The 25,503-nt window shown below is 42.6% G+C and overlaps 1 protein-coding gene across 2 annotated transcripts in view; it reads left to right on the forward strand.

Moving 5' to 3' along the window:
• ZNF507 (zinc finger protein 507) overlaps positions 1 to 24,502 on the forward strand; it is a 40,699-nt gene extending 16,197 nt beyond the window's left edge. For both annotated transcript variants that reach the window (XM_023518362.1, XM_012810535.2), the window contains 2 exons: positions 22,094 to 22,228; positions 22,341 to 24,502. In XM_023518362.1, coding sequence (XP_023374130.1) covers positions 22,094 to 22,228; positions 22,341 to 22,704 — 499 coding nt within the window. In that variant the 3' untranslated portion in view covers positions 22,705 to 24,502. The remainder of the gene's footprint in view (positions 1 to 22,093; positions 22,229 to 22,340) is intronic.
• Positions 24,503 to 25,503: the final 1,001 nt, after the last annotated feature.

Below are 25,503 nucleotides of genomic sequence, written 5' to 3' on the forward strand. Positions count from 1 at the left end.
ATAACCTTCCCTGGATGCAGAATTATTCTGTTCTCTTACTTATTGAGAAATATTTACTGAACAAATATTATGTTCCAGGGGCCGTGGTAGGTCCTGAACTATAGTGATGACCAAAAGGCCACTTCTTTACCATCATGGAACTCATAGACAAACAATAAACCAGTGAGCTCTGAGATATGTAATTATGATTGAGTCTGGGTCTGCAGAGGAGAGTCTCGCATCCACCTGAGTAGATTAGTGTTAACAGCTTAGAGATTCATTTCAAAGCTTTCCGTGTCACTTAATGTGTGCTTAATGTGCTAGACAGCAGTTTCCCTTAGATTCTCAAAATGCTCACGGGCTCAGCGTCAGCTGCAGTTGTTCTAGGGCTTCGTGCCTGTGGTCAGCATCCTGTGAGAACCCTCTTCACGTCACATCTGAGAAGCCCCAGTTTGTTGCAGTTTTCCAAATTTATTCACACAATCCCTCCCCATCTGGTTTTGTTCTGAGTATTTATGTCTTTAAATGATGTCATGCCTCCTTCCAGGTAATGATTATCAGTTTTTTCTGCTAAGTCCTATTTTCTAGTCTTGTGACCCCTCTTTAAACATTCCCCATTGTCTTTGTGGGACCTGCACTCTGCAGATATCGTGGATTAATTTGTCCTATTCCACTAGGTTTCTACTGTCATATCTGTCTCCCTGAAGACGAGCTGGTAAACAGCCTTCTCACCTGACTTCATCCAAGGGTCACAGCAGTTTCTCTGAGCTGGTAAACAGCCTTCTCACCTCTCATTTAATCCAAGGATCACAGCAGTTCTCGGGCTGCTTTTGTTTCTGCTTCACTCAGTTTTGTTGCCTGGTGTGCTCATGGTCAGAGTTAGGGCTTGTCTTCTCAGAGCCCGTACCCTATGCATTTCCCACTTTCCCTACACTATCTTTTAAGAAGTATGCTCCCAGGTAGCAATGGAGAGCTTCTGCAGTGCCAGCATGCACTGTGGCTGCACAGCCCCGAGGCCTGGCCCAGGGGCGCAGGAGCTTTGCATCAGTGTGCCTGTTTTGTAGTAGAGCATCGGTGGTGGCAATACCTCTCCTCTGCTTTCTGTGCCTCAATTCAGTCCTTCGCTGACCCCAGCTGTGGGATCTGAGCAGTACAGTTCCTTACAGCTCTGGCATGCAGTCCTGGAATTAAATCGGAGCTCTCTCACTTGTGGGACTTGTGACCTAAACAAACTCTCTGTGCTTGGCTTTGTTGTTTATAAAATGAGGATATTGAAAGTTGTGAGGATTAAACAAAATGCCACGTAAGGTACTAGCACTTAATAGATGCCAGGAGACAACAGTTGCCTAATAGTTACCAGGCCCAGCTTTTATTCTCATCCCTTCTCAATGATTCATTGTCTAACCAAAAAAAAAAAAAGAGAGAGAGAGACAGAAGGAAAAGCTGTAGACTTCTCATGCTCTCATAGTTTGGGAAACAAAGAATAATTACGGTCAGACTTGGGGCTTGTTTCCTGAATCCCTACACTTTAAGAAGCAAGGGATGAAGTTCTCATAGAGCAGGGAGGGATGCCTGCTGTTGCACAACTTTGACAAGGGCACACAAGGTTTATCAGGTATTTTAACATGCCTGTTACGTAATAGATTCTGTGCAAGGATGATGCCTGTTCCTGGGTAGGAGTCACAGCCTACCTGCTAGAGAGATGCTGTGCCCAGCGGGAAACACTGTTATGCTGAGGGCCCGGCTTTGGAAACAATGCAGTGTCTTGGGAGAGTCCAAGCTTTAGGAAAGTCCCCGGCCTGTACCCTGCCTATACCCCACCAATGGCCTTGGGAATGTTATTCCTAGCTAGGCTTCCTTTCCCATGTGACACTGAGGAGAACACTGCCTAACTCATAGGCTTGGTGAGGACTGAATGGGATTATGTTAATGAAGCACTCAGCATGTTACCTGGTGTCTGGAAGGGACTGACTCCCTTTTTCTGCTCATAAAGTCATGAGGTCATCTCAAAAACCCTGTCCCAGCTGCAGAGTGAAAGTGCTGTTTTTTATTCTTGTGTAAGGACAGGGAACAATTATAATGATATCATCCCATCCCAATCACTCTCAGATGCAGCTAACTTTTGTTTTTATTTTTATTTTTTTTGAGACCAAGTCTCCCTGTGTCACCCCAGCTAGAGTGCCATGGTATCATATCATAGCTCACAGCAACCTCAAACTCCTGGGCTCAAGTGATCCTCCTGCCTCAGTCTCCCAAGTAGTTGGGACTACAGGTGTCCACCACAGTGCCTGGCAGTTTTTAGAGATGGGGTCTTGCTCTTGCTCAGGCTGGTCTCAAACTCCTGGACTCAGCCATCCTCGCATCTCACAACGTGCTGGGATTTATAGGCATGAGCCACCACACCATGCCTGGTCCTGCCTTTTGACCCCAAAGTCTTACTGATAGGTTTCATGCAAAATTTTTAAATAGTAGATTGTCCTCAGTTTAGTTTAATACCACAGTAGGAGAACTCCCCTGATTTACATCCCCCAACACAACTGTTGTGGAAAACAAGATCGGGGGGCAAAACATTCTCCTGAGGTGATCAAATTTTGACCCATATGACACCAAGCCCATTTTAGAAACAAATGTGTTGGTGCTTAGATTCTGACAGTGTCCTGGCAGGGTGGGGAGGATGGTGTGTGGCCTTTGGACTAAAGTCCTCAGCATACTGGTGCCTGGCCGGCGCTCAGTAATTGCTGACTGATGGTTGTCTGCGTACCTCTGTTTTTCTCATATGTAAAACGGCTCTCCTTATGTAAATGTATGGAATAAGCTTAATTTATTATTGAAAATAAATGTGTAGTGGTTTTAGTATGCTTTTTTTTTTTTTTTGTAGAGAGAGAGTCTCACTTTGTCGCCCTCAGTAGAGTACTGTGGTGTCACAGCTCATAGCAACCTCCAGCTCCTGGGCTTAATTCTCTTGCCTCAGCCTCCCAGTAGCTGGGACTACAGGTCCCCACCACAAAGCCTGGCTACTTTTTGTTGCAGTTTGGCTGGGGCTGGGTTTGAACCTGCCACCCTCGGTATATGGGGCCAGTGCTCTACCCACTGAACCACAGGCCCTGCCCACTATACTTTTTCTTAAGTGGAGACCTGCACAAATACATGTTTAAGTTGAATGTTTTTAATACCCAGCCCCCCAATACCCAATTTTTCCCTAAATGTTTCAGAATATACTTTTATTATTGTTGACATCAGGAACAGAGCAAACTCCAGACTCTGTGTTTGACTGATAAGTCTATGAAGTCGCACTCTTCCCCCCACCAGATTTTTTTAATTGCCCTTGATTAAAGGTAGTATAATCCTGGAAATTGCATAAATCATAGATGTACAGCTTGATGAATGATCACAGATTAAACTCATGCTGGTAACATGAACTGTTATCAGTCCCTCCCCAGCACCCCCTTGTGGGCCTTCCCATCATTCACTGGCCACCCTTTCTGGGAACCACGGTCTTGACTTCTAACATTGGAAATTAGTTTTGCCTGTTTTTGAACCTAGTGGAAATGTATCTTATGGTGCATATTTTTCATGTCTCAGCCTTCCTGCGTGTGTCTGTGGTGTCTCACCACAATACTATTTCATTGTAAAACGACCCCACAGATTGTTCATTCTACTATTGATAGGCACACCCGTTTGGGTTATAGTCAGGGTTTCCCCTCATTATGAATACCGTCCTTTTGAACATTCTTTTATGTTTTGGGGGTTGCATATGTGAAATGAGTCCATTTCCGTTGGGTTCATACCTAGGAGTGGGATGTTTTGGTATTTGGGCCTGCACATGTGCTCAGCCTCAGTAGATATCTCAGCAGACTTCAAAAATGACGGCACCTGTGGCTCAGTGAGTAGGGTGCCAGCACCCCACCAAGGGTGGCAGGTTCAAACTCAGCCCTGGCCAAACTGCAACAAAAAAATAGTGAGGCATTGTGGTGGGTGCCTATAGTCCCAGCTACTTGGGAGGCTGAGATAAAAGAATTGCCTAAGCTCAAGAGCTGGAGGTTGCTGTGAGCTGTGATGCCACAGCACTCTACCGAGGGCCACAAAAGTGAGACTCTGTCTCTAAGAAAAAAAAAATGGTGGCCCCAGTTCTTGTCCCTGCCGACACTTCTGTTGTCAGAGTTCAGTCCTTATCATCCTGGTGGGTGTATGGTGCTGTGTCATTTGGTTTTGATTTGCATTTTCCTGACAGTGTGTGAAGTTGTCAGTCTTTTTGTCTGTGGGCTGTGTAGGGTGGATGGTCCGGCCCGGCTTGCTGGTCTCAGGAGTTGTGCCTGCTCAGTGCAAGGTGCTCCCTGTGTTGACACTGGCAGCTTCTAAACTGCAGCTTCCTCCCTCTCTGCTGTTTCATTGAAGAATAGTAATTTCTAGTTTTAGTCAAATTTATTAATCTTTTTCTTGGTGTTCAGAGTTTTTTTTGGTCTTTGATTTTTTTTTTTTAAGATAGTGTAGTGACCAAGGCAGACAACAGTACAAAAAAAAAAAGAATGCGCCTGATTTTCAGGGATGGTGCATCACCTGTGCCAAGTGCTGTGTGCCTGTGTGTCAGTAAGCCCAGTTTTCTAGTATGACCCAAGAGCTGGAAGAGAAATCCAAAAAAGTTCCAGAAAGGTTTTAAGCAGTGAGAATGACAGTTTGGAATGGGAATGGTGAGTTGCCCTCAGAATGGCCAGTCACGTGATGGTCTTTAAATAAATGTATCAGAAATGATAGTAGCTGGCATTTTTGAGAAGACTCTGTGTGCTAGGCAGTGTCCCAAGTGCTCACTGTGTGTCTGCCCTCTTAATCCTCATAGCAGCCTAGGACTTAGGAGTCATTATAACCTCGATATTGTAGACATGGCAACAGGCTGGGATAGGCTCAATAACTTCCCTCGGGTCTCACAAGTGGCAGAGCCAGAGCTATAACCCATGATTGTGAGGACTGACCATCCCGCCAGGCTGTGTGGTGCTGGGGAGAGCTCTTGATGACACGTCCTGCTGCTGCACACCAGACCACCTGCTGCTGGACTCCGTCAGCTGTCCCACTGTGCTTAGGGAGGCTGTAGGTCAGGAACGTGGAAGGGGCACAGTGGGCAGAGCTTGTCTCCGTCCCACACGGTCTAGGTCTTAGCAGTAGGGAAGCCTTGAGGGCAGGAGGTGACTCAGACATCTGGGCATTAGTTACCCGAAGGCTCACTCCTCACAGGCTGATGGCTGCTCTTGGCTGCTGGTTGGGCCTCAGGCTGGGACACATCCCTGTGACTTCTCCCTGTGCACCGGGCAGAGTGTGCCAGTCCCCAGAACAAGCTTCTCAGAGAAGTAGGCCAAAGCTGTGTGGCCTTTGTGACCTACCCTCGGAAGTCACATACCATCACTTCAACCACTGGGTTCACTGGCTTTTAGTCAGTGATGTTGTCTTGGGGGAATACTCCAGTCTTTGGAAAGCTTGAATTTGTTTTTGGATTTTTTTTGGTTTGTTTGTTTTTATGTTTTTTGTTTTTGTTTATTTATTTTGAGACAGAGTCTCACTTTGTCACCTAGGTAGGGTGACCTGCTGTCACAGTTCACAGCAGCTTTGAACTCTTGGGCTCAAGCAATCCTTCTGCCTCAGCCTCCTGAGCAGCTGGGACCAGGGGCCCACCACTACGCCTGACTAGTTGCTCTATTTTTAGCAGAGGTGGGGTTTCCATCCTGCCCCGGCTGGTCTCAAACTCCTGAGGTCAGGCAGCCCACCTGCCTCGCCTGCCAGAGTACTGGGATTACAGGTGTGAGCCGCTTTAGCAGATGACAATCTAGTTAGGAGAGAGGCAAAAATACTCTGTTTCGAAGGGATGAGTTTAGTTTTTACAGTAGCATATAGAGACTCCTCAGGTTCATCACAAAATTTGAAGTGGCTATTTTTCTGGGCCTTATTTCTTTAAAAGCATAGAAAATGAATTGAATGTGGTAAGACAAACTCTGTTGCATATTTTCTGTTGAAATCTTGGTGTATATGTTAAATCATACTCAAGTCACGCCAAGTTTTGTCAGACATCTAGCGCCTGCTTTCTTCTATGTCACCCTCAAAGGCAGTTGTTCCCAAAGAATCAGAGCTGGAAATTGGCCCACTCAGGAGCCGGGCAAGGCAGTGGGGATGTTTGACCTGCCTCCTCATCCCCTTGGGTTCTGGAACTGAACTTGACTGACACATTAGCAAGGGGAGAAACCCTGCTGAAAAAATCAATCCCACGTTGTTAGAAGACCTGAGTCTTTTAGTTGCCAAAATAGCTTTCGTGCGTCAGGGGACAGTAATATTCCATCCCGATGGGGGGGGGGGATTTACTGGTTGACTTAGAAGTTGAGTTCATTGGGGCACTCCGGTGCTCAGTCCATTCCAGTGGCAGCCTTACTTACGGGCTGTTAGTGGAGCCCCCACTCGAGCTGTTAGGGGTTCACGGATGCCGGTGTCATGGTCTGACGCTGCCGTCCAGACTTTGGCAGCTGCATCAAAGGGCTCTGTCGTCAGGGGCACCAGGCAGTTCCTCCAGAGAAGCAAAACGAAGTCGTGGCAGGTGACGCTGTGATAAATACGCCCTGCTGCTGCTGCTGTTTTCTTAGTATGAGTTTATTTTGGCTTAGTTTTGTTTTTTTATTTGTTGGTTTTTGCCTAATAGATGGGGTGAAGTAGGAAGAAGCAGTTTATCCTAAATGGAAATATGGGTGTAACTGGTCTCTTATAAGGCGGTTAGAATGATTTGTTAGACATGGCCTCTCTTCTAAAATTTTTTTTTGTTTTTTTTTATTCAAATAAATTTTATCAGGTGTATTTGAAGTATATTGAAGTGTATTTACAGCATAATGTTACAGGATGCATATGGATGGTAAAATGGTTACAGTGGTGAAGCAAATTAACTGATTGTCATTGTCTACAGTTACTGATTGAGCAAAGACTCCTCATACAGTCCAGCTGTATCCACTGTAGTCCTCACGCTGCGTGCACCTTAGATCTCTGGACAGGTTCGTTCCACATACCTGCTACTCTCTCTTTGGGGCTGCGTCTCCCCATTTCCTCCCCTTCCCCAGCCCCCAGTAGCCACTCTTTAATTCTCTACCTCTGTATGTTTGATGTTTTCTTTTTTAGATCCCACATTTAACCCACATTTAAGTGAGATGACACAGCATTTGTCTTTCTGTGTCTGGCCTATTCCACACAGTACAGTGTCCTCCAGTTCCATCCGTGTTGTGATCAATAGCAGAATCTCTGTTTTAATTGTTGCATATTTATGCCACAGCTTCTTTATCCCTTTGTCCCTCAGCAGGCACCGAGGTTTTTGAGTCTAAGGTCTATGTAAGGCGGCAGTGAACTGGTGTGTGCGGACACCCTCCCGGGGGGTGGCTTCATCTCCTGTGGGTGCACCCAGAAGAGGGGCTGCTGGGGCATGTGGTGGTTACCATTTTAGTTTCCTTATGCAGGTACGGCCTCCACACCACCCTCCACAGCCGTGCCACTCTACATCACCACCAGCAGTGTGCTGGGGTTTCATTTCCCCACGCGCTTCCCACTATCTCTTATCTGTTTGGTAATAGCCATCCAGTGGTGTGAGGTGATAATTGCATAGTGGTTTTAACTTGTATTTCCCTAATGGTTAGTGATGTTGACCACCTAGGCCATTTTCATGTCTCCTTTGGAGAAATACGTGTTCAAATCCTTTGCTCATTTTTTAATTGTGTTGTTTTTCTGCTATTGAGTTGTAAGAGTTCTTTATAAATTTTGGATATTAACTCCTTATCATTCATGTAGTTTGCAGATATTTTTCTCCGTCCTAGGTCGCCTCTTCATCTTGTTGGTTGCTTTCTCTGCCTGTAGTTCAGAAGCTTCTCAGCTTGATGTAGCCCGCTTACTTGCTATTGCTTTTGTAACCTGAGCCGTTGGTGTCGTATCCAGGAAATCATTGCCAACACAGGTGTCAGGGAGATTCTCCTGAATTCTCTCCTAGGAGGTTTATGGTTTCTGGTCTTAAACGTAGGACTTTTATTCATTTTGAGTTGATTTGTGTGTATGGTGTAAGTGTCCAGTTCCATTCTTCTGTATGTGGATACCCAGTGTCGCCAGCACTGTTCATCAGAGAGACTGTCCTTTCCCCATTGTGTCCTCTTGGTACCCTTGTCAAAAATTAGTGAGCACTGCACCCAGCCCTCCTTCATTTTTAAAGATTCTTGAGAGAAAATGAAAATTTTTTAAATGTTTACCTCTGTATCCTAAGGGATAATCAGTAATGTGTTTTTATTGATGTGAAGATATTTGTTAACAGCATTGTTTATATAATGTCAAAAAGATCAAAAACGTTCCAGCTTGATACTACTGAGCAGAATGGTTGTATTATGATACTTTCACAGGGTGGAACACTATACCCCATGGAAAATGCATAATTTTTAACTTGAGAAAATGCTCAGGGAACATTGTCAAAAAGAGGATTACAAATCTATAGTATGGTTCTACTTTTACCTCCGATCTACATATGCACATTAAAAAAGACCAGAAGTTATGCAAGTAGTTTTTTAGAATTTGTCTTTGTACTTGCCTGTATATTCCATTTTTGTACCCAGAATATAGATTAATCAGAAAAAGTTTTAAATAAAGACAGCACTTACTGACCAGTTGAGACTCAACAATTTAAACTGTCTGTAAGCAGGGTGCTCTGCCCAGATGACATAGCAGACTAGATGAGCAGACAGCTCTTCAATAGTGACTGATACACCAGACACATGTTTTTAAATGTTTTACCTCTGCAGTTTCTATCAGGGAAATTGAGAAACCACAGAGGTAAAAATCAAAGTAGGAGCAGGTGCTCTGTACGGTGAATGAGCTGTACCTGTTAACGTGATGAGTCTCTCTGTGTTTTATTTTTAAATATGTGATCCCCCAAGTCTTTAACTTTGTGTATCTCAAAGACATTGACCCAGAGACACAGAAGCAAGTCTCAGAAGAATACATAAAGTATGATTCTGTTTATATTCTCAAAAACATGCAAACAAAGAGAAGTAAATATGGAAAAGGAAAAGGAAGCAGGTCACACAATAGAGAATCCAGACAGGTGTGTGTCTCTGGGAGCGGAAAGGGGGTGAGACTGGGGGACACGCAGAGCTCTCACCGCGGAGGTGATGTTCTCCAGCAGGCACTGGGTACAAAGTTGCTTATTGTTCTTTATTATCTATGGGAGAAGTGGTGAGGAAATGGAATTTAATATGTGGGTTTTGTAGGTAGTTCAATTTCTTGTTGTTTTGAGTGGTAAGTAGAAAAAATACAAATTTTTTTCTCTGCTTCCCCCCCCCCCCACAATAATCAACACAGAAGACTTCTGTGATCAGCTATGGGGGCAGTTTTCTCCACACACCAAGTAAGCAATTGGTTGTGCAGCTGACACCAGCTGGATGTCCTCAAAACACGTGTTGTGGTTTACCATAAGGGACCTCACACAGAGTACAGAGGAAGAGAGGTAGCTGACAAGGTATGGAGGGGGGGCCTCCGCACGCCGCTGGGCACAGCACCCCTCCCCATCTCAGCATGCCCCCTTTCTGGGAGCTCTCTAGACTCTCTTCTTTGGGCCTGTGGTGGCTTCCTTACTACATAGGCACAAGTGCTTGAGCCACTGGCCACTGGAGGTCAGCCTAACCTTCAGTCCTCTCCGCTCCTTGGAAGGTGGAAGGTGGGGCTGCAAGTCTACCCTATAATCCTGCCTTGGTCCTTCTTGTGATGAGCACTCATCGTGAAGCTGCTTACAGGCTGCCAGTATAAATAACAACAGGATATTTTTAATATAATTTTTTAAGCTAAAAGCTGAGTTTAACATTCGTGTGTATGTGTGTGCATGCATTGTGAGATTGTGAAAGATATACTTGGTCTTGGATCTTGTTTTCTGGCATACTACTCCTAAAATCCTTAAACTATCCAAATTAATGTCTTTTTCTATGCTAATGAGCATCTTTTCTATGCCTTGGCAGATTGTCAGTTCTAAGTAGGGTCAGCTTTCGGCATTTTATCCTTTTACTCTTTTCAGTATCTGAAATATTTCCAGGAGTTCCTTTAATGTGAATTTTTTTGCCAGTATAACTCCCTTTGGGAATCACAAGCCTCGTCTGTGTCATTAAATTCACCTTCACTGAGATCCTCTGGCTGCATGTACAGACTTTCTTCAATGGCAGTAGCCTCCACGTTCCTGCGGTCAGCTACTTGTTCTATAACCCATTGTTTGTGTCTGAATTTGCATCCAGCATTATCACTTTAGGGCTTTTTGTCATTTTTTTGGCCAGTTACCCTCTTTCGATTATCCGTTTCTGTGAAATGTCAGGCAGGTTTATCACTGACAGATGAGGCAGCAGTACAACTCCACACTTTGCTGTCCGTGAGTGACCCGAGCAGAAGCACAGTGACCAGTCACAGACACTCCCGGACTGGTGTGACCAGTCCCTGGTAGTGATGCCTGTGTGTGTGGTAGACTGAAGACCTCCCAGGGAAGCTTGTGCTCCGCTGTTACTCACAGTCACCATGCCTCCGACAGTCATTGACTTTTGAACCGTGCCTTTGGGGGACCAATGGCTTTTCACTAAGCTGTGGTAGCACCTGTGTGCGCCTCAGAGCCGTGCAGAGCCAGTGCGGACCTCACAGACATACGCAAGCTCATCCCTGCATGCCTGTGTGAGCTGCTTTCCCATGGCTGTTAGAAATTGTGTTTTTTCCTTTCTCCTAGCATTTTGATATTGTTTTCATGTAGGAAAGTTGTTGATCTATATGGTCAGCTTTGTGCCCCAACTGAGTTGTCTTATTATTTGTAACAGTTTTGATTTTCTTTTGTCAGTTAGATAATTGTCAAGTTATATAATTATCTGCAAATAATTCCTCACTCTTCCCTTCAAATGTAAACCTCTTAGTTCTTTATCTTCTCTCATGAACTGACCAGTCCCTCCCCAACCCTAAATAATAGAGATGGTGGACATTCTTGTTTTGTTCTTAGGCTTAATGGAAATGCTTCTAATGTCTCCTCAGTGATAGATTTTGTCAGGTTGAGGAATTACCTCTCTACTGTATTTTGTAGAGCAGTTTAAGAATCTGTGTTGGGGCTCAGCGCCCATAGCACAGTGGTTACTGTGCCAGCCACATGCATCAAGGCTGACAGGGTCGAGCCTGGCCCAGGCCTCCTAAAAAGCAATGACAACTACAATAAGAAAATAGCCAGGCGTTGTGGCAGATGCCTGTAATCCCAGCTACTTGGGAGGCTGCCCAAGAGTTTGACGTTGCTATGAGCTATGATGCCATAGTGAGGCTGTGTCTCAAAAAAAAAGAAGAATCTGTGTTGGTACAGAATGTCTGTTGTGCTCTATGTGTCACGTCTGTGGCCATCAGCCTGGTCTGAGTGTCTCCTGAGTGTGATGGTGGGAAGTACATAGCTGCACCCACGGAGTGTGTTTATTTAAAAATGAGAGAGAGATCACCATGGACTATTCAGCCTTAAAAAAGATGGAGACTTTACCTCTTTTATGTTTACATGGCTGGAGCTGGAACATATTCTTCTTAGTAAAGTATCTCAAGAATGCAAGAAAAAGTATCCAGTGTACTCAGTAGTATTATGAAACCAATATATAATCACTCCCACTTTCACATGAAAGATAAAACACAACTGTAGTCCAGGATGAAGGAGGAAAGGAGGGAGGTTGGGTGGAGGGAAGGTAATCGGTGGGACCTCACCTATGGTGCATATGGCAAGGGTACACGTCAAATCTATTAAGAGTAGAGTATAGATGTCTTAACACAGCAATTAAGTAAGTGAGGTGAAGGCTATATTAACCAGTTTGATGTAAGCTTTCCAAATCAGCACATTGTACCCCATAAAGGCATTTATGTACACAGTTATGATTTAATTTCAAAAAAAAAGAGGAAAAAAAAAAGAGAAACAGTTTTTTTTTAAAAAAGGAATTTAAAAAAATCTGATCTTGTGCCTAATGAAACCTCCACATCAGTGGTTCTCACCCAGAGGTCTCCCCCCTGCCCAGAGGACATTTGGCAATGTCTGGAGAAGTTATTGTTCATCATAACAGGGGGGAGAGGCCAAGCCTGCTGCTGGTCAACCTAAAATCTCAGAATAGCCCCTGCTGTAAAGAATTATGTAGCCCAAAATGTTGAGTGCTGAGATTGAGAAACCCTTTTCTGGATCTCACTGCCACTTACTAGAAATGTGAGCGAGATAGGGATGTAGTAAACGCCATCATCAGAAAAAGTGCTCGGTGCAGGCCGCAGAGCACACATGCCTGGGAAGTTCTACAAGGCGGTTAACCTGTGTCTTCAGCATACAGATGTATAAAGGGAAAGCAAGCTGTGAACTGATTAAAAGAGACTTACATACAGACCAGCCAAATACGATGCACAGATACCGTCCAAGTCCTTACTTTGAAAAAGACATTTCTGCAAAAAAAAAAAAAAAAGGAAATTTAAGTTGGGAGAATATACATGAAACAAAATTGGCAAACTCCTGATAATTATTGACACTGGGTAATACAGATTCCTTATACTTTTCTTTATAATTTTGTCTCTGTTTGATGATTTCCATTTTTAATAAAAGGTTATTTAATTGATACTGAATTCTTTTAGATTGTCTCAGCAATAACAATGGAAATGACTTTTCTGATCCTTTTAAATGGTGAATAATAGCAATAGATTTCCTAATGTTTAACCATCTGTGTTTTTAGAATAAAACCCCCTGTACGGGTGTACAGTTAGTTCATGCACTGTGTTCTTCATGATTTTATCAAAAGCCTTAAGTGCCTGAAATTCTTACACATAGTTGATTGTCTGTTTTACAACTCCATTAAGCAATATGGAATTGGTGAGTAGTGTTAGATAATTGCCTCAGAAAGCCCCTTCCTGCCCTTAAAGTTGCAACTGCTCCCCAAGCATAGGACGTGGCCCCCTTATCTCATCCCTCTGTTCCAATTACCTGCTGCCCTTCCCGAACGGTTCTTTCATCTGGAGCAGTAACTCCTTACTGGTTATCCCACCATCCCGTCACCATTCTGAGACTTCCCTATATAAGGGTACGTTTCTCTCCTCTCCCCCCTCTCTCTTCTCTGCTCTCCTTCTCTCTCTTCTTTCTCCACTCTCTCCTCATCTCTCTTCCCTCTTTTCCTCTCGTCCTCGGTGCTGCTCTGCAGCCTCCTTCCCTCCCAGTAAAGACCTTTTGTACAAGCCTTGGTGGTCTGTGAGATCTCTGCCTGTCGAGTGCCTCCCTTTCATCTGGTGTCAGAAGTGGGTTTTAATTAGGGAATGCTCCCAAAAGTAACTTCTACCCCCTCCACGGGATTTTAACTCCTGGAGATTCCCTATTCTCTTTCATACTCCCAGCAGCTCACCACCCCATCGGCTTGTGTCCATCCACCAAGACGCTCTAACCAGCACGCAACACTGGGCTCATTCAAATTTGGTGAGTACACCTGGGAGCGAATTTTCCATAATCATGGGCTCTAGCAATCTATTGCTAACATTCCTGGCAATTCACCTGTTTCTCAAGGCTTGAGTTCCCTATTCCCATTGACCTTGCATGGCTTAGCCCAGGGTTTCCACGCCTCACACAAAAATTCCTGACACCAGGTCTCAAGCTCTCCTCAGCCCCATGGGTCTGACACCGATCTGGGTACAGTGATGACTGTCCTAGACATGTGTCCTCATTCTCTCAACCAGCCACAAAGCAGTGGAGACATCTGCCCTTTGTCCTGGTCCTCGCGTGATTCTGCTCACACATTATTCCTGGGACGATTGCCATGAGTACAGGCCATTCTGTCCCACCTAACTCCCCCTCAGGGTACTTATCACACCACCTGGTAAAATTCGAATTGAACTTAAAGCCAAAAAATCAGTTAAACTCTCTACCGAGGTTTGGCCACTTTACAAACTAAACAACCAAACTATAATTCATTTAATTTTTCTTTAATTTGAGACTTAAAAAACTATTACAAGCACCTTGGGAAATGGAGAGAGGTCCCCTATATTCAGGACTTCTCGTATCTTAAAACCAAACTTAATTTATGTTCGAGTAATTCCAAAGTTCTCTTTTTTTTTTTTTATTAAATGATAGCTGTATACATTAATGCAAACATGGGGTACAGTGTAGTGTTTTCATATACAATTTGAAATACTTTCATCAAGCTGGTTAACATAGATTTCGTGTCATTTGCTTAGTCATTGTGTCAAAACATTTATATTCTAGTTCTAGAAAAGTTCACTTGTAAAAGACTCTTCTACTCTCCATCTCCCTAAACGAAACCTATTCAACCCGGCCAATAAACTCCCTGCCATAGGCATGCAACCACCGGCCCTGGAAGCGAAGTGGTTTTTGTTTCAGCCCCGCCATATTCAACTCCTTCCTCAACCACCCAGTTGCCTCCACCCTCTATCCCTCCTACTTCTCCATCAACCAAATGAGCTCGTCTCCTAACTCCTTCCCTCCAAGTAGCCCTCAGAATTCTTTCATGTCGCTCAGTCAACACCAGCTACTTTAAAAAACACTTCCAAACCTCTACCCCTCTCTTCCTCCAGCTCCTCCATGTCACTGTGTAAACTAAATTTCTTTACTTCTAATCCTTCTCATTTTATTCAAAAATTTCAATTTATTACTATATCCTATTAACTTACCTAACATTATGTTTTTATTATATAATGAGCATAAACGAGTGTGGAAGAAGGCGCCAGAGGCAGCAGAGCAATTTCATATATCAAACAGTAACCATCCTGCAAGTAACACTACAATCCCTAACTCTCAGCCAAATTAAAATTGTAATAATACTGGGAGAAAAAATAGAAACATTTTCATTACGGACTTAAAGCTTCCGCCAAGAAGACTATCAATTATGATAAATTACAGAAAGTCATACAAAGTAAATCTAAAAATCCTTCAACTTTCCTCCAACACCTTATGGAAGCTTTTATTAAGTATACTAACTTAAATCCTAAAACAATAAATGGGAAAAACATTTTTGTAACTTATTTCTTTAACAAAATTACTCCGACATCAAACTTAAACTAAAATACTTGGAGCATGGACCCCTAACACCCCAAGCTATAATCTTAAATACAGTCTTTAAAATTCACACGGAACAAGATGATATTTTCCAAAAGGAGAAAAAAAGTTTTCAAACCCCAAATTATCAAATGCTAGCTCAAAACATTACAAACTGTCACAGAGACCATCATTCTAACCTGCCTAAGTCGTCAGGGGCCAAAGACCACTTCATGACTCAACCACCTGGACCTTGCTACAAATATGGTGAAGAAAGCCACTGGGTATGATGTTGCCTCAATCCCAGGCCCCTGCCAGGACCATGCCCTCTCTCCAAAAAAGGGCCAGTGGAAGGCTGACTGCCCCTTGGCCCAAAGAGGCCATAGGGCCAGCCAACCTTCGGTACCTACATACAACAGACTTGTCGGGGCTTGCCTCGTCTGAAGACTGACCAGAACCCTGACTTCTCTCACCTAACGCACCTCTATGGAGCCAAGAGTAACCCTGATGGTGGCAGGTAGAATAATTGCCTTCCTGTTAGACACAGAAGCTAGCTTCTCAGTTCTTAAAGAGTTCAGCGGCCCTACCTCCTATTACCTAAATCTATTGTTGGGGTAAAGTATTTTTCCCACCATCCACATCAGACTCCTTATTTACACTACATAATTGGCAATTTCTCATTTATATATTCCTTTTAATATTACCTTCCTATCCAGTTCCCCTTCTAGGACGTAACATACTTTCCAAGCTAGATACCACCCTCACTTTTAATCTTAAATTGATAAATGCTGACCCGTCTCCTCCTGCCTCACTCTGCCTCGTCCTTTCCCACGCCATGAAAAACCCGTCACCCTGGCCTATTCCACCAGAGCAAATAAATCCTAAGATTTAAGATACGAAGCCCCCTCAATTACCTCCTACTCTCCAATTCTTGTTAAACTAAAAACCCTCTATTTTTCTTCTCAACGTCAATATCCACTTCCCCAATCTTTTCTCTTAAACTTCAACCTGTTATACAAGCCTTTTGTCCCAAACTTCAAAGCTATTACCATAAACAGATAAACCTGCACAACTTTCTTCTACCCACTACAAAACAAGAACTCCTCTCCTAGATTAACTAAATACCTCAAAACTTAAATTCCCGACTTTTCTCTCTTAGCTATTCCTTTATATAGTACTACTCAAAATACCCTCATCAACCTCTCCTAACCTCCATTTCCACGCCTTTTAAATCTCTACAGCATACTTCATTAAAACCTCCAGCCCTTCACCTTCCTAATCTTTCTTGCCACTTCCTCCTATATATTACAAAAAAACTGTCAGTTTACTCTCAATATACTTAAACATCAGCTGCACCCAACCTTTCCTCCAATTACTTATCTCTCAAAATAATTAAATCACACCGTTCGAAGTTAGGCCTCTTGTCTCAAGGCATTAGCAGCCACAATTACTCTAATATAAGAATCAAAGAAACTCACTTTTAGTTCCCCTACTACTATCCTGTCCCCTCATTCTCTATCTGATCTTTTAACATACAAAAATCTTCAAACCCTACCACCATGCCCCATTCTTAACCTTCAAACCTGTCTCTTACCTGACGCATGTCCCACACTAAATCCTGCATCCCTCTTACCTACTGCCTCTAACTCGTCATCCACTCGTGATTAAAATTGCACATCAGCTCATCTCCTGACACCTCCTCTCACCTCCTACTTGTGTCTACCCCTAGTCCTAATACAATAAAAGAAACAAATCAACCTCCCACTCGTAACCTCCTCATGTATCTCCATAAGTTGTTTCACCCCAACTCTCAAACTTGACTACAATTTCTCAAAGCTTTCTTTCCTCTCTCACAAATAAATTCAAAGTCTCTATTCTATAATTATATTATTACCTAATTTTAAAATTATTACACAAAATAAACCTATTCCAATGCCTCCTCTCTATCCAACAACCCATATAAAACAGGTCACTCAAATTACCATACTTCGCTTACTAACAACAATAAAAAATTATAACTAAAATAAACATAAAAACAAACCTCAAACTCCAAAAACAACATAAATCAAAATCATCAAACTTCTCTTAATTAACTCAAAACCCACTCTACCCTTCTATCTTTCTTCACACTTATAGTTATCATCCTTAAACTAGTAACTATTACTCCATACAGAACTCGTTTTATTCAAACTAAACTCTCAAAAGGTGTCTTAACAGATAACTACACCGCAGATACATCTTACAACCTACAAAAAAAAGAAACTGTTCTTCGTGAATAAGCTATATTCTACTCCAAGCCACAAGACCTTCCTAAACACCATTTCTAAACAATCACCACTAAAAGGGTAATCTAAAAAGAAAATCTTACATCCTCCCAATGAAAAATCATAATCCTCCTGTAGTTGGCCAATTGAAACTACGTGCCCCTCCCAGCAGGAAGAAACTACAGAAGAGAAAACTAAACATCCACTATCCCAAGGCCAACCCCCTATTTTTTTATATATCAAGAAGGGAGGAATGTTAGATAATTGCCTCAGAAAGCCCCTTCCTGCCCTTAAAGTTACAACTGCTCCCCAAGCACAGGGAGTGGTCCACTTACCTCATCACTCTGTTCCAATTACCTGCTGCCGCCTAGAACGACTCTTTCCACTGGAGCAGTAACTCCTTATTGGTTATCCCACCAGCCCATCACCATCCTTAGACTTCCCTATATAAGGGTACGTTTCTCCTCTCTGTCTCTCTCTCTCTCCCCGCCCCCCGCCCCCCGCCCCCCCCCGTCTCTGCTCTCCCTCCCTCTCTTCTCTTCTCCACTCTGTCCTCATCTCTCTCCCCTCTCCCTCTCCTCCTTAATACCTTTCATATAAGCCTTGGTGGTCTGTGAGATCTCTGCCGGTCCACTGCCTCCCTTTCAGGTAGAATTCCACCAGTTTTATCCAATGATGGATTACTAGGCAACCATGAAATTTTTTTTTGTAGAAAGTTTAAATCATATTGGGGAATATTAATAAAACAGACTTTGAAAGACTGGAAAGTATATACCAAAATGATAATATTGGTTCTATCTAGTGATAACATCATAAGTTATTTTTATTTTCTTTGAATTTTTTCCTGTATATTTGTAATCCTCTGCAATGAACTTTTTAAAGTCAGGAATGAGTTATTTATAAAATTAAAGCAGTTCACCCATCACCCAGATCTGGGTTTTTGATAAAATTCTTCAATTAAAAGAAAGAACTAGAGAAACACTTGAGCTAATTTGGGATGGGGGTAGGGAATACCTAGAATAATTGTGGAGGATCTTTTTTTTTTTTTTTTTGAGACAGAGTCATAATGTCATCCTCAGTAAAGTGCTGTGACATCACAGCTTACAGCAACCTCCAACTCCTGGGCTTAAGTGATTCTCTTGCCTCAGTCTCTCGAGTAGCTAGGACTACAGGTGCTCACCACAACACCCGCCTATTTTTTGTTGCAGTTGTGATTGTTGTTTAGCTGGCCCAGGCCAGTTTGGAACCCGCCAGCCTTGGTGTATGTGGCCGGCGCCTTAACCACTGAGCTGCGGTCACCGAGCCAGTCGTGGAGGATCTCGTGCCAGCAAGTGAGGAAGGAGTTGCCCCACAGACAAACAAACAATGGGCGTGTAGCAGGACAGACAGAGGAGCCAACCAGAGAGGCCCACGTGGTCAAAGTTGGAATGACTTGAGCAAAATAAATAATGCAACATTGAATTATATCCCAAAATATAATATAATTATCCAAGTGTCCTTACTGATACAAATATATGTAAATAGTTGAAAGAAGTCCAGCAGGTGAGGACACATGTGAGCTGCAGAGGGACATCCTCCCTACGTGTAGGAAGAGGGGATGTGGAAGAGACGCCTGAGCTCAGTCTGGTGACCAGGTCAGCACCCACAGTGATAGGCCACGTGACAGTTTGCTGAGAGGAGGGGGGCACTTTCCCTCTGTGGCTCCTCCCAGGAATCCATAACCCAGCTTAACATGAGGACAACGTCAGACTGCCTCGGAAATACCTGACCAGTATTCCTCAACTCTCTCAGGGTCATTAAAAACCAAGCAGAGGAGAGACTGTGACAGCTGAAGGAGACGTGACAACTGGCTGTCACTGGTGTCAGAGATGGGACTGTCAGACAGGCAGAGGGACATCTGAACATGGGGCCGTGGCCTCGCTGCCCTGCATGCTGCTGTGTGACCAGGGCAGTGAGGGATGCCCTGAGTCTAACGGCTGGGGGAGCAGAGAAAAATCGCAATTGCTGGCCCTTTTATGAAGATGTTAGTGAAAATAAATTTGTTGAGGTTTGTCAGAAAATTGCTGCATCTCAGATATAAATGGACAAAATAAAATGTATTAAAGTTAGGTTTTTGTGTGTGTAGCCAAGAGTGAAATGTGATTTTATTTGTCTTATTGTTCTAGCTGTAAAGTCTCAGAAAGACAGAGCAAACTATAAAATCTTAAAAGAATAGCCTCAGTTTTCAAATATTCAAATAATGAAACATTTCAAAAATTTTAAATTTTGAAGAAAAAACTTTGTAGATAACAGCTAAAATCTTACTTGGTGCTGTTTCACCCCTTCCTTGTGAAGAGGGAACTTGTCTTCTTTATGCTGCCGTGGCGTTTCCAGGCATTGTTAAGTAACTTCCCGGTCCATTCACAGTGTGTGAAGTGCGTGTGTGTAGAACCTGTGTGTGGGTGTGTCTGCAGACCTGACGTAGGCGGTACACACTGCTGGGTTTGATGTCGTAACAGTTCATTTAAATCGTGTCCTATACAGGTCTTTTCAGTAACTCTTCTTTTTCACTGATCATTATTGACAGTTGCTTTGTGATGATAAGTATAAATCTAGTTTCTTCATTGGGACTGGTTTGTGACATTCCAGTATATGAAAATGAACCAGTTGATTTCCATATCCTTGTGGGAAAACAGGGGTTGTGGGTTGTAGTGTTCATCTTGTGACCAGCACGTACAGGAGTGTCTTGGGGTAAACACCAAGACAGGGTTTGTGGGGGTGCCCCACACGCCTCTTCAGTCTTAATGCTCTTCAAGATCCTAATACACACATACAATTTGTGTGTTTCCTCTTCTCTACATTTGCAAAAGATCTTACGAGATTCCACGTCTTACAGAATTATTCATCTTTGCCAATCTGATACAGTAGTGGTGTATTTTATCAGTGAGACTGAACATCTTTTCCTACATTTGAATTTCTTGCAAGTTCTATCCAAAAATTGTCTATTTATTGCCATAAGTGGGCTAATATTCTTTGAGATCAGAGATCCTTGGCCTTGGACCTGATTCCTCAGGATGTGTAATAAAGAACACTGCTGCCTGCTCCCATGAAGTCAGACGGGGTGTGAGTGAGGGTGAGAGTCGGTCCCTGCCAGAGTGTCACTGTGTTACTTACTCTTAGGCCATTTGGTTTTCTTCATGCCTCTTTCCTGCTGACCATGTTTCTAAATGTGTAGGGAAGAGTTCAGGGGAGTTATCTTATTTGTTAGGTTTGAGTTAAGTATTTAACAGAAATGTCTTTGTGAAGTCTACATTGGGTTACAGTCCAGTCCAGCAGTTATGCTCCTAGGTATTTACCCAAGTGATGAAAATCTGTATCCACACAGAAAAACTTGCATGAGAATGTTCATTTCTCTTTTATTCATAATGGCAAAAACTGGAAGCAACCAAGATACGCAGCACTTTTCAGTAGGTGAATGAATTAAAAAACTGGTATGTCTATACCATTATTATCGTGGTATTCAATGGTAAGAATTACGAAGCCATGCAAAGACGTGGAAAATCTTTAGTGCATATTGCTGTGACCCCAGTGACACAACACTCTTGAAAAGGCAAAGCCATGGAGCCAATAAAAAGATGAGTGGTTGGTCAGGGACTCAGGGCAGGAGGGAAGGATGAGTAGGGGAGGCCCAGGGGACTTCAGGGCAGTGAGACTGCAGTGTGACACTGTAGCGGCAGATTCGCAACATCATAGGTTTGTCAAAACACAGAATGATACAGAACGCGCTGTGAACCCATGGGTAAGCTGCAGGCTTCAGTTAATAATAATGTATCAGTATAGCTGCTTCATCTGCAAGATGTTAACAGGAGCCACTGGGTGGGGGGAGAGAACTCTGTACTTACCACATGGCCATTTTTCCTGTTAACCTCAAAGTGCTCTATGAATTTTTTTTAAAGTACTTCATTATTGAATTCAGATTCTCAAATATGTGGAATAATTATTTTTAATAGAAATGTTTTAAAGATTATTATGTTTTATTTATGAAATCTGAATTGTTGAAGCTTTTTTAAGACTGCTACTTCCGTTTTCTGTGAATCTATAAATAAGTACAAAGTTTATGCTGAAAATCATTAATGCTTTTTGCTTTCTTAAGAAATAGAGTGGCATGGCTCGGTGCCCATGGCTCAAGTAGCTAAGGTGCCAGCCACATGCACCTAAGGTGGCAGGTTTGAATCCAGCCTGGGCCGCCAAACAACAATGATGGCTGCAACCAAAAAATAGCCGGGCATTGTGGCGGGCACCTGTGGTCCCAGCTACTTGGGAGGCTGAGGCAGGAGACTCGCTTGAGCCCAGGAGTTGTAGGTTGCTGTGAGCTGTGATGCCACAGCACTCTACCCAGGGGGACAGCTTGAGGCTCTGTCTCAAAAAAAAAAAAAAGAAAGAAAAAAAAGAAAAGAAATAGAGTGGCATAAAGTATTAATTTTGTAAGTCTTTGTTTGCATCTGTGGTTAAATAATTTACAGCGAAGAGATTTTCTATATTATTATACACATATTAGAGATCTTTCCAAATACTGTTAATAGCTAAAATAATCTGAGATATTTGTCTTGATTCTCACAGATTCTTACAAATTATAAAATTCCTTTCATTGATTGATTGTAGGACGTCTCTGAAATGAATGTGTATCCTACAATCAGTGACTTCCTAGACTCAGTGAGACATGACATGTCCAATAAAGCTTTAGAAGAAGAAATTTAATAGTTGTTAGAATCATGTTTTAGGCGGCATCTGGGCGGTTCTGACTGACACGTGCCTGCCTGCCTTCCAGATGCTCTCTGTGTGGGTACGTGTGCAGCCACCCTCCTTCCCTCAAGTCCCACATGTGGAGACACGCGAGTGACCAGAACTACAACTACGAGCAGGTGAACAAGGCCATCAATGACGCCATTTCACGGAGCGGCAGGTATCCCTCCTACCCCTTCCGTCGCTATACTTAGTATGTAATTAAAGCTGGCATGAAATCTGCTTGTCCTGCCTGATCCCACTCAAAGTTTGGTGTTTTGTTTTGTTTTCAGAGTTCTAGGGAAATCTCCTGCAAAGACTTTGTTAAACAGTGAGGAGAAAGCTGATCCCATCACCACAAGTTCAGAAAATTTGGTGTCATCTTCAGAACTGATTTCCCAGACTCCCAGTGAAGCTGTAGGTCCCAACGAGAATGAAAAACTGAGCCCTACAAATAATACCTCATATAGTTTAGAAAAAATCTCCAGTCTGGCGCCTCCTGGGATGGAGTACTGCGTCCTGCTCTTCTGCTGCTGCATCTGTGGTTTTGAATCAACCAGCAAAGAAAATCTCCTAGATCATATGAAAGAGCACGAGGGTGAGATTGTCAACATCATCCTGAATAAGGAGCATGGCACAGCTCTGGACACGAGCTAGAGGGTGGCCGCTGGGGGAGGACAGCCGTGCAGGAGGGGCCTTTAAGCCACAGTCGGATAACTAACAGACACAGGAGAAAGAATTAGTGTGATTTCTGAGGAGTGAGAGATATGACTTTGGAACCAAACTTGTAATCTGATCAAAGGAATTCCAACTGGATAAGCAGTAATGTAATATTTAAATATTTTGAGTGAGGGGAAGGGGATTAAGAAGGAAGCAAAGATGTAATCCTGTGTTACCTTTCTGTCCCCTCTTCCTAATGTCGAGTGTATTTATTAACAAAAGCTCCTTGTAGTGTAGAAATGCAAGCTAAGATTTAAGAAAGGGCTTTTCAGGAACCATTCTAAACCTTGTTACAGAAGTGTCACCATCCAGCGGCTCAGTTTTCTTGTCCCTTTGACACGTCAACTCGAGAATGACAGGCCTGCCCTGAGAAGTGGGAGGCAGCTCTCAGAGGGTAGAGAGCTTTTTTAGTGAGGGTAGGTTGTCACCACAGTCAGCAAGGAAACAGATAACTAACGGGCTTTGAAGCATTCTGCCTAGTCCCTAAAGAGATAAGAATGATACGCTCAATCTAAGATCTTTTCCTTTACTCCTTAAAAAACAAAGAAGACTTCTAAATTCAAATCTGGATTGTAAATAGACACTTAAGAAATAAATTTCTGTCTTAAATTACAGTGAATTTCCTGTGCTCAAATGAGGAACTAGGGGACGTCCCATCAGACTCAAACCAGACCTCAAGCTCACAGAGTGGTAACTGGTTGAGCTCAGGACACTGTGAAAGGTTCTTTTCAAAGTGTTGGTCAGAACACGGGCACTTTCTCCAGGCTTATATTGACCTTCTCATCCTCTTTGCTAAACAAGACCACACTTGTTATCTGGAAGTGTCTGTTAAAACAACAAAGTATGAAATTTTCCATTTGTCACTAGGCTTTGAAAAGAGTTTGAACTATTTCCAAAAATCAGTTGGGAGATGAGGGTGAGGTTCGGAAGCCCCTTAGGAGGAGGACAGCAACTGTGATTTTCCTTCCTGCAGTTTTTAACATTATTACATTTAGCAGAAGAATAACCAAATATGACTGAAATCTAGAAAAAACTCAAATTCAGGTTGTTTATAGAAATTTTAATAACAGGAAGCATTTGGCAAGTCCAGAGGACTTCCACCTAGGAAATGCCATTCTGTCAGGGTGCGCTAGGACAAACCCACTAAAAATGCTTTCACGTTAAAATCTGCCACCAAATGGATGTAATATCCCTACTAATTACACATTTTGTATTATAAATTATTTCAAAGAGTGAAGAAAATGGTGTTCTTGTTTTTGTAGTTCTGGTCACTCACACATTGTTTTGCTAAAGTAAATTCTGCCTATGAGTCAAAAGGCCAGTGTGCCAGTGGGTCACCATCTCCATGGTGCTGGTTCTGAGTATCTGACACTCTGAACACCAATTCTAACATCTAGTATTGAGGCTGTGACTCTGACGAACTTAGTTTTTGAACGGGACACTATGTAGGCACGTTTTAGGAAAGAATTTTGTTCCCAAAGTCCTAGGATGAATTCAATGAGTTAATATTTTTAAAATTATTACTGTTAGGAACTATCGTAAGTGGAGCCAGGCATTTTGAAACATTGTCTGATTTGTTTTTTTAATCTCATGTTGATGATGATATTTGAACAAGCATAAGTGATTGTAACTTCACAGCTTTTTTTATTGAGTTACCTTTAATTGTTTACAAAAGTAATCTGTTTCTGATGTGGTTTTTAAAAAGATGAAATGAATTTATAGATACTAAATTATATTCCCTAATCCGCTGCATGTGGATTTATATTCATTCTCTCCTATTTTCAGAATTGAAATATTTTTGTTTCAAATTCAAATAAAAATTCTAAATAGTTTGATTAAATTATCATATTGTTGCCACTCATAAATCAGTTTTTCCATTGCTGGTAACTGACTCATTGTTTCCTTATAAAATTAGCAACCTTAAGAATTTTGTTGTATAAACATTCCTTGGCTTTAATTTTATGTAATATTTGGAAAATAGTAATAACCAGAAAAACTCCTAAATTTCAGCAGTGTGAATTTTTAAATTACCTGTCTTCATTTCCTTAAACCACTTATTGTTTCTTAAATTTTCCATTTGGAATCATGGATTTAAAATTTCCCCAACTTACAGGGGACAAGTAACCCAGAAGTTTGGAACCTCTCCTTGCATCCGATTCTGGCCTTAGCATATCCCTAAAGCTTTCCCGTGGCCGGCAGGAGAGGGCATGTCTCAAGGATGTTCTGTAGCCTCGCATGGTCGTTTGTGGCAAGCCTTAAGTTAACAGTGTCTCTACCAAGAAAAATTGAGTTTTCTAAAAGGTATAATGAAGATTAAATGTGCAATTATAATTGCAGGAGAGATAGCTGTTAAAATAATCAGTAGGAACTCCCTTTACAGGAATGACGTTTTACTTATTGGCACAGACCTTTCTTCATACAAAGCTCACACTTCTTTGTTTTCTGCTCTGAACACTTAAAATTCTAAGATTTGATAGTAAAAAATAGTTCTTAAAGGGTATGGCACTGGTGGGAAAGGGGGAAGATGATGCATTCTGGTCATTATACATAATACTTTTCAGGGTTTTATCATTTTCTCCCTTTCTCTGATAATCCAGAATATGATTGGTATCCCCAGTGTTGCAAAAAGACCGTGCTGATCCTCCATTTCATCTGCAGACTGAGTCCCGGGCCGGCAGTGCAGTGTAGCGGCCCGGCCTCAAGCCTTTGCTCTAGATCGGGCGTCCCGGTCAGGCA

Source organism: Otolemur garnettii, unplaced genomic scaffold, assembly GCF_000181295.1.
Source record: "Otolemur garnettii isolate 467f Iridium unplaced genomic scaffold, OtoGar3 scaffold00135, whole genome shotgun sequence".
NCBI lineage: Eukaryota > Metazoa > Chordata > Mammalia > Primates > Galagidae > Otolemur > Otolemur garnettii.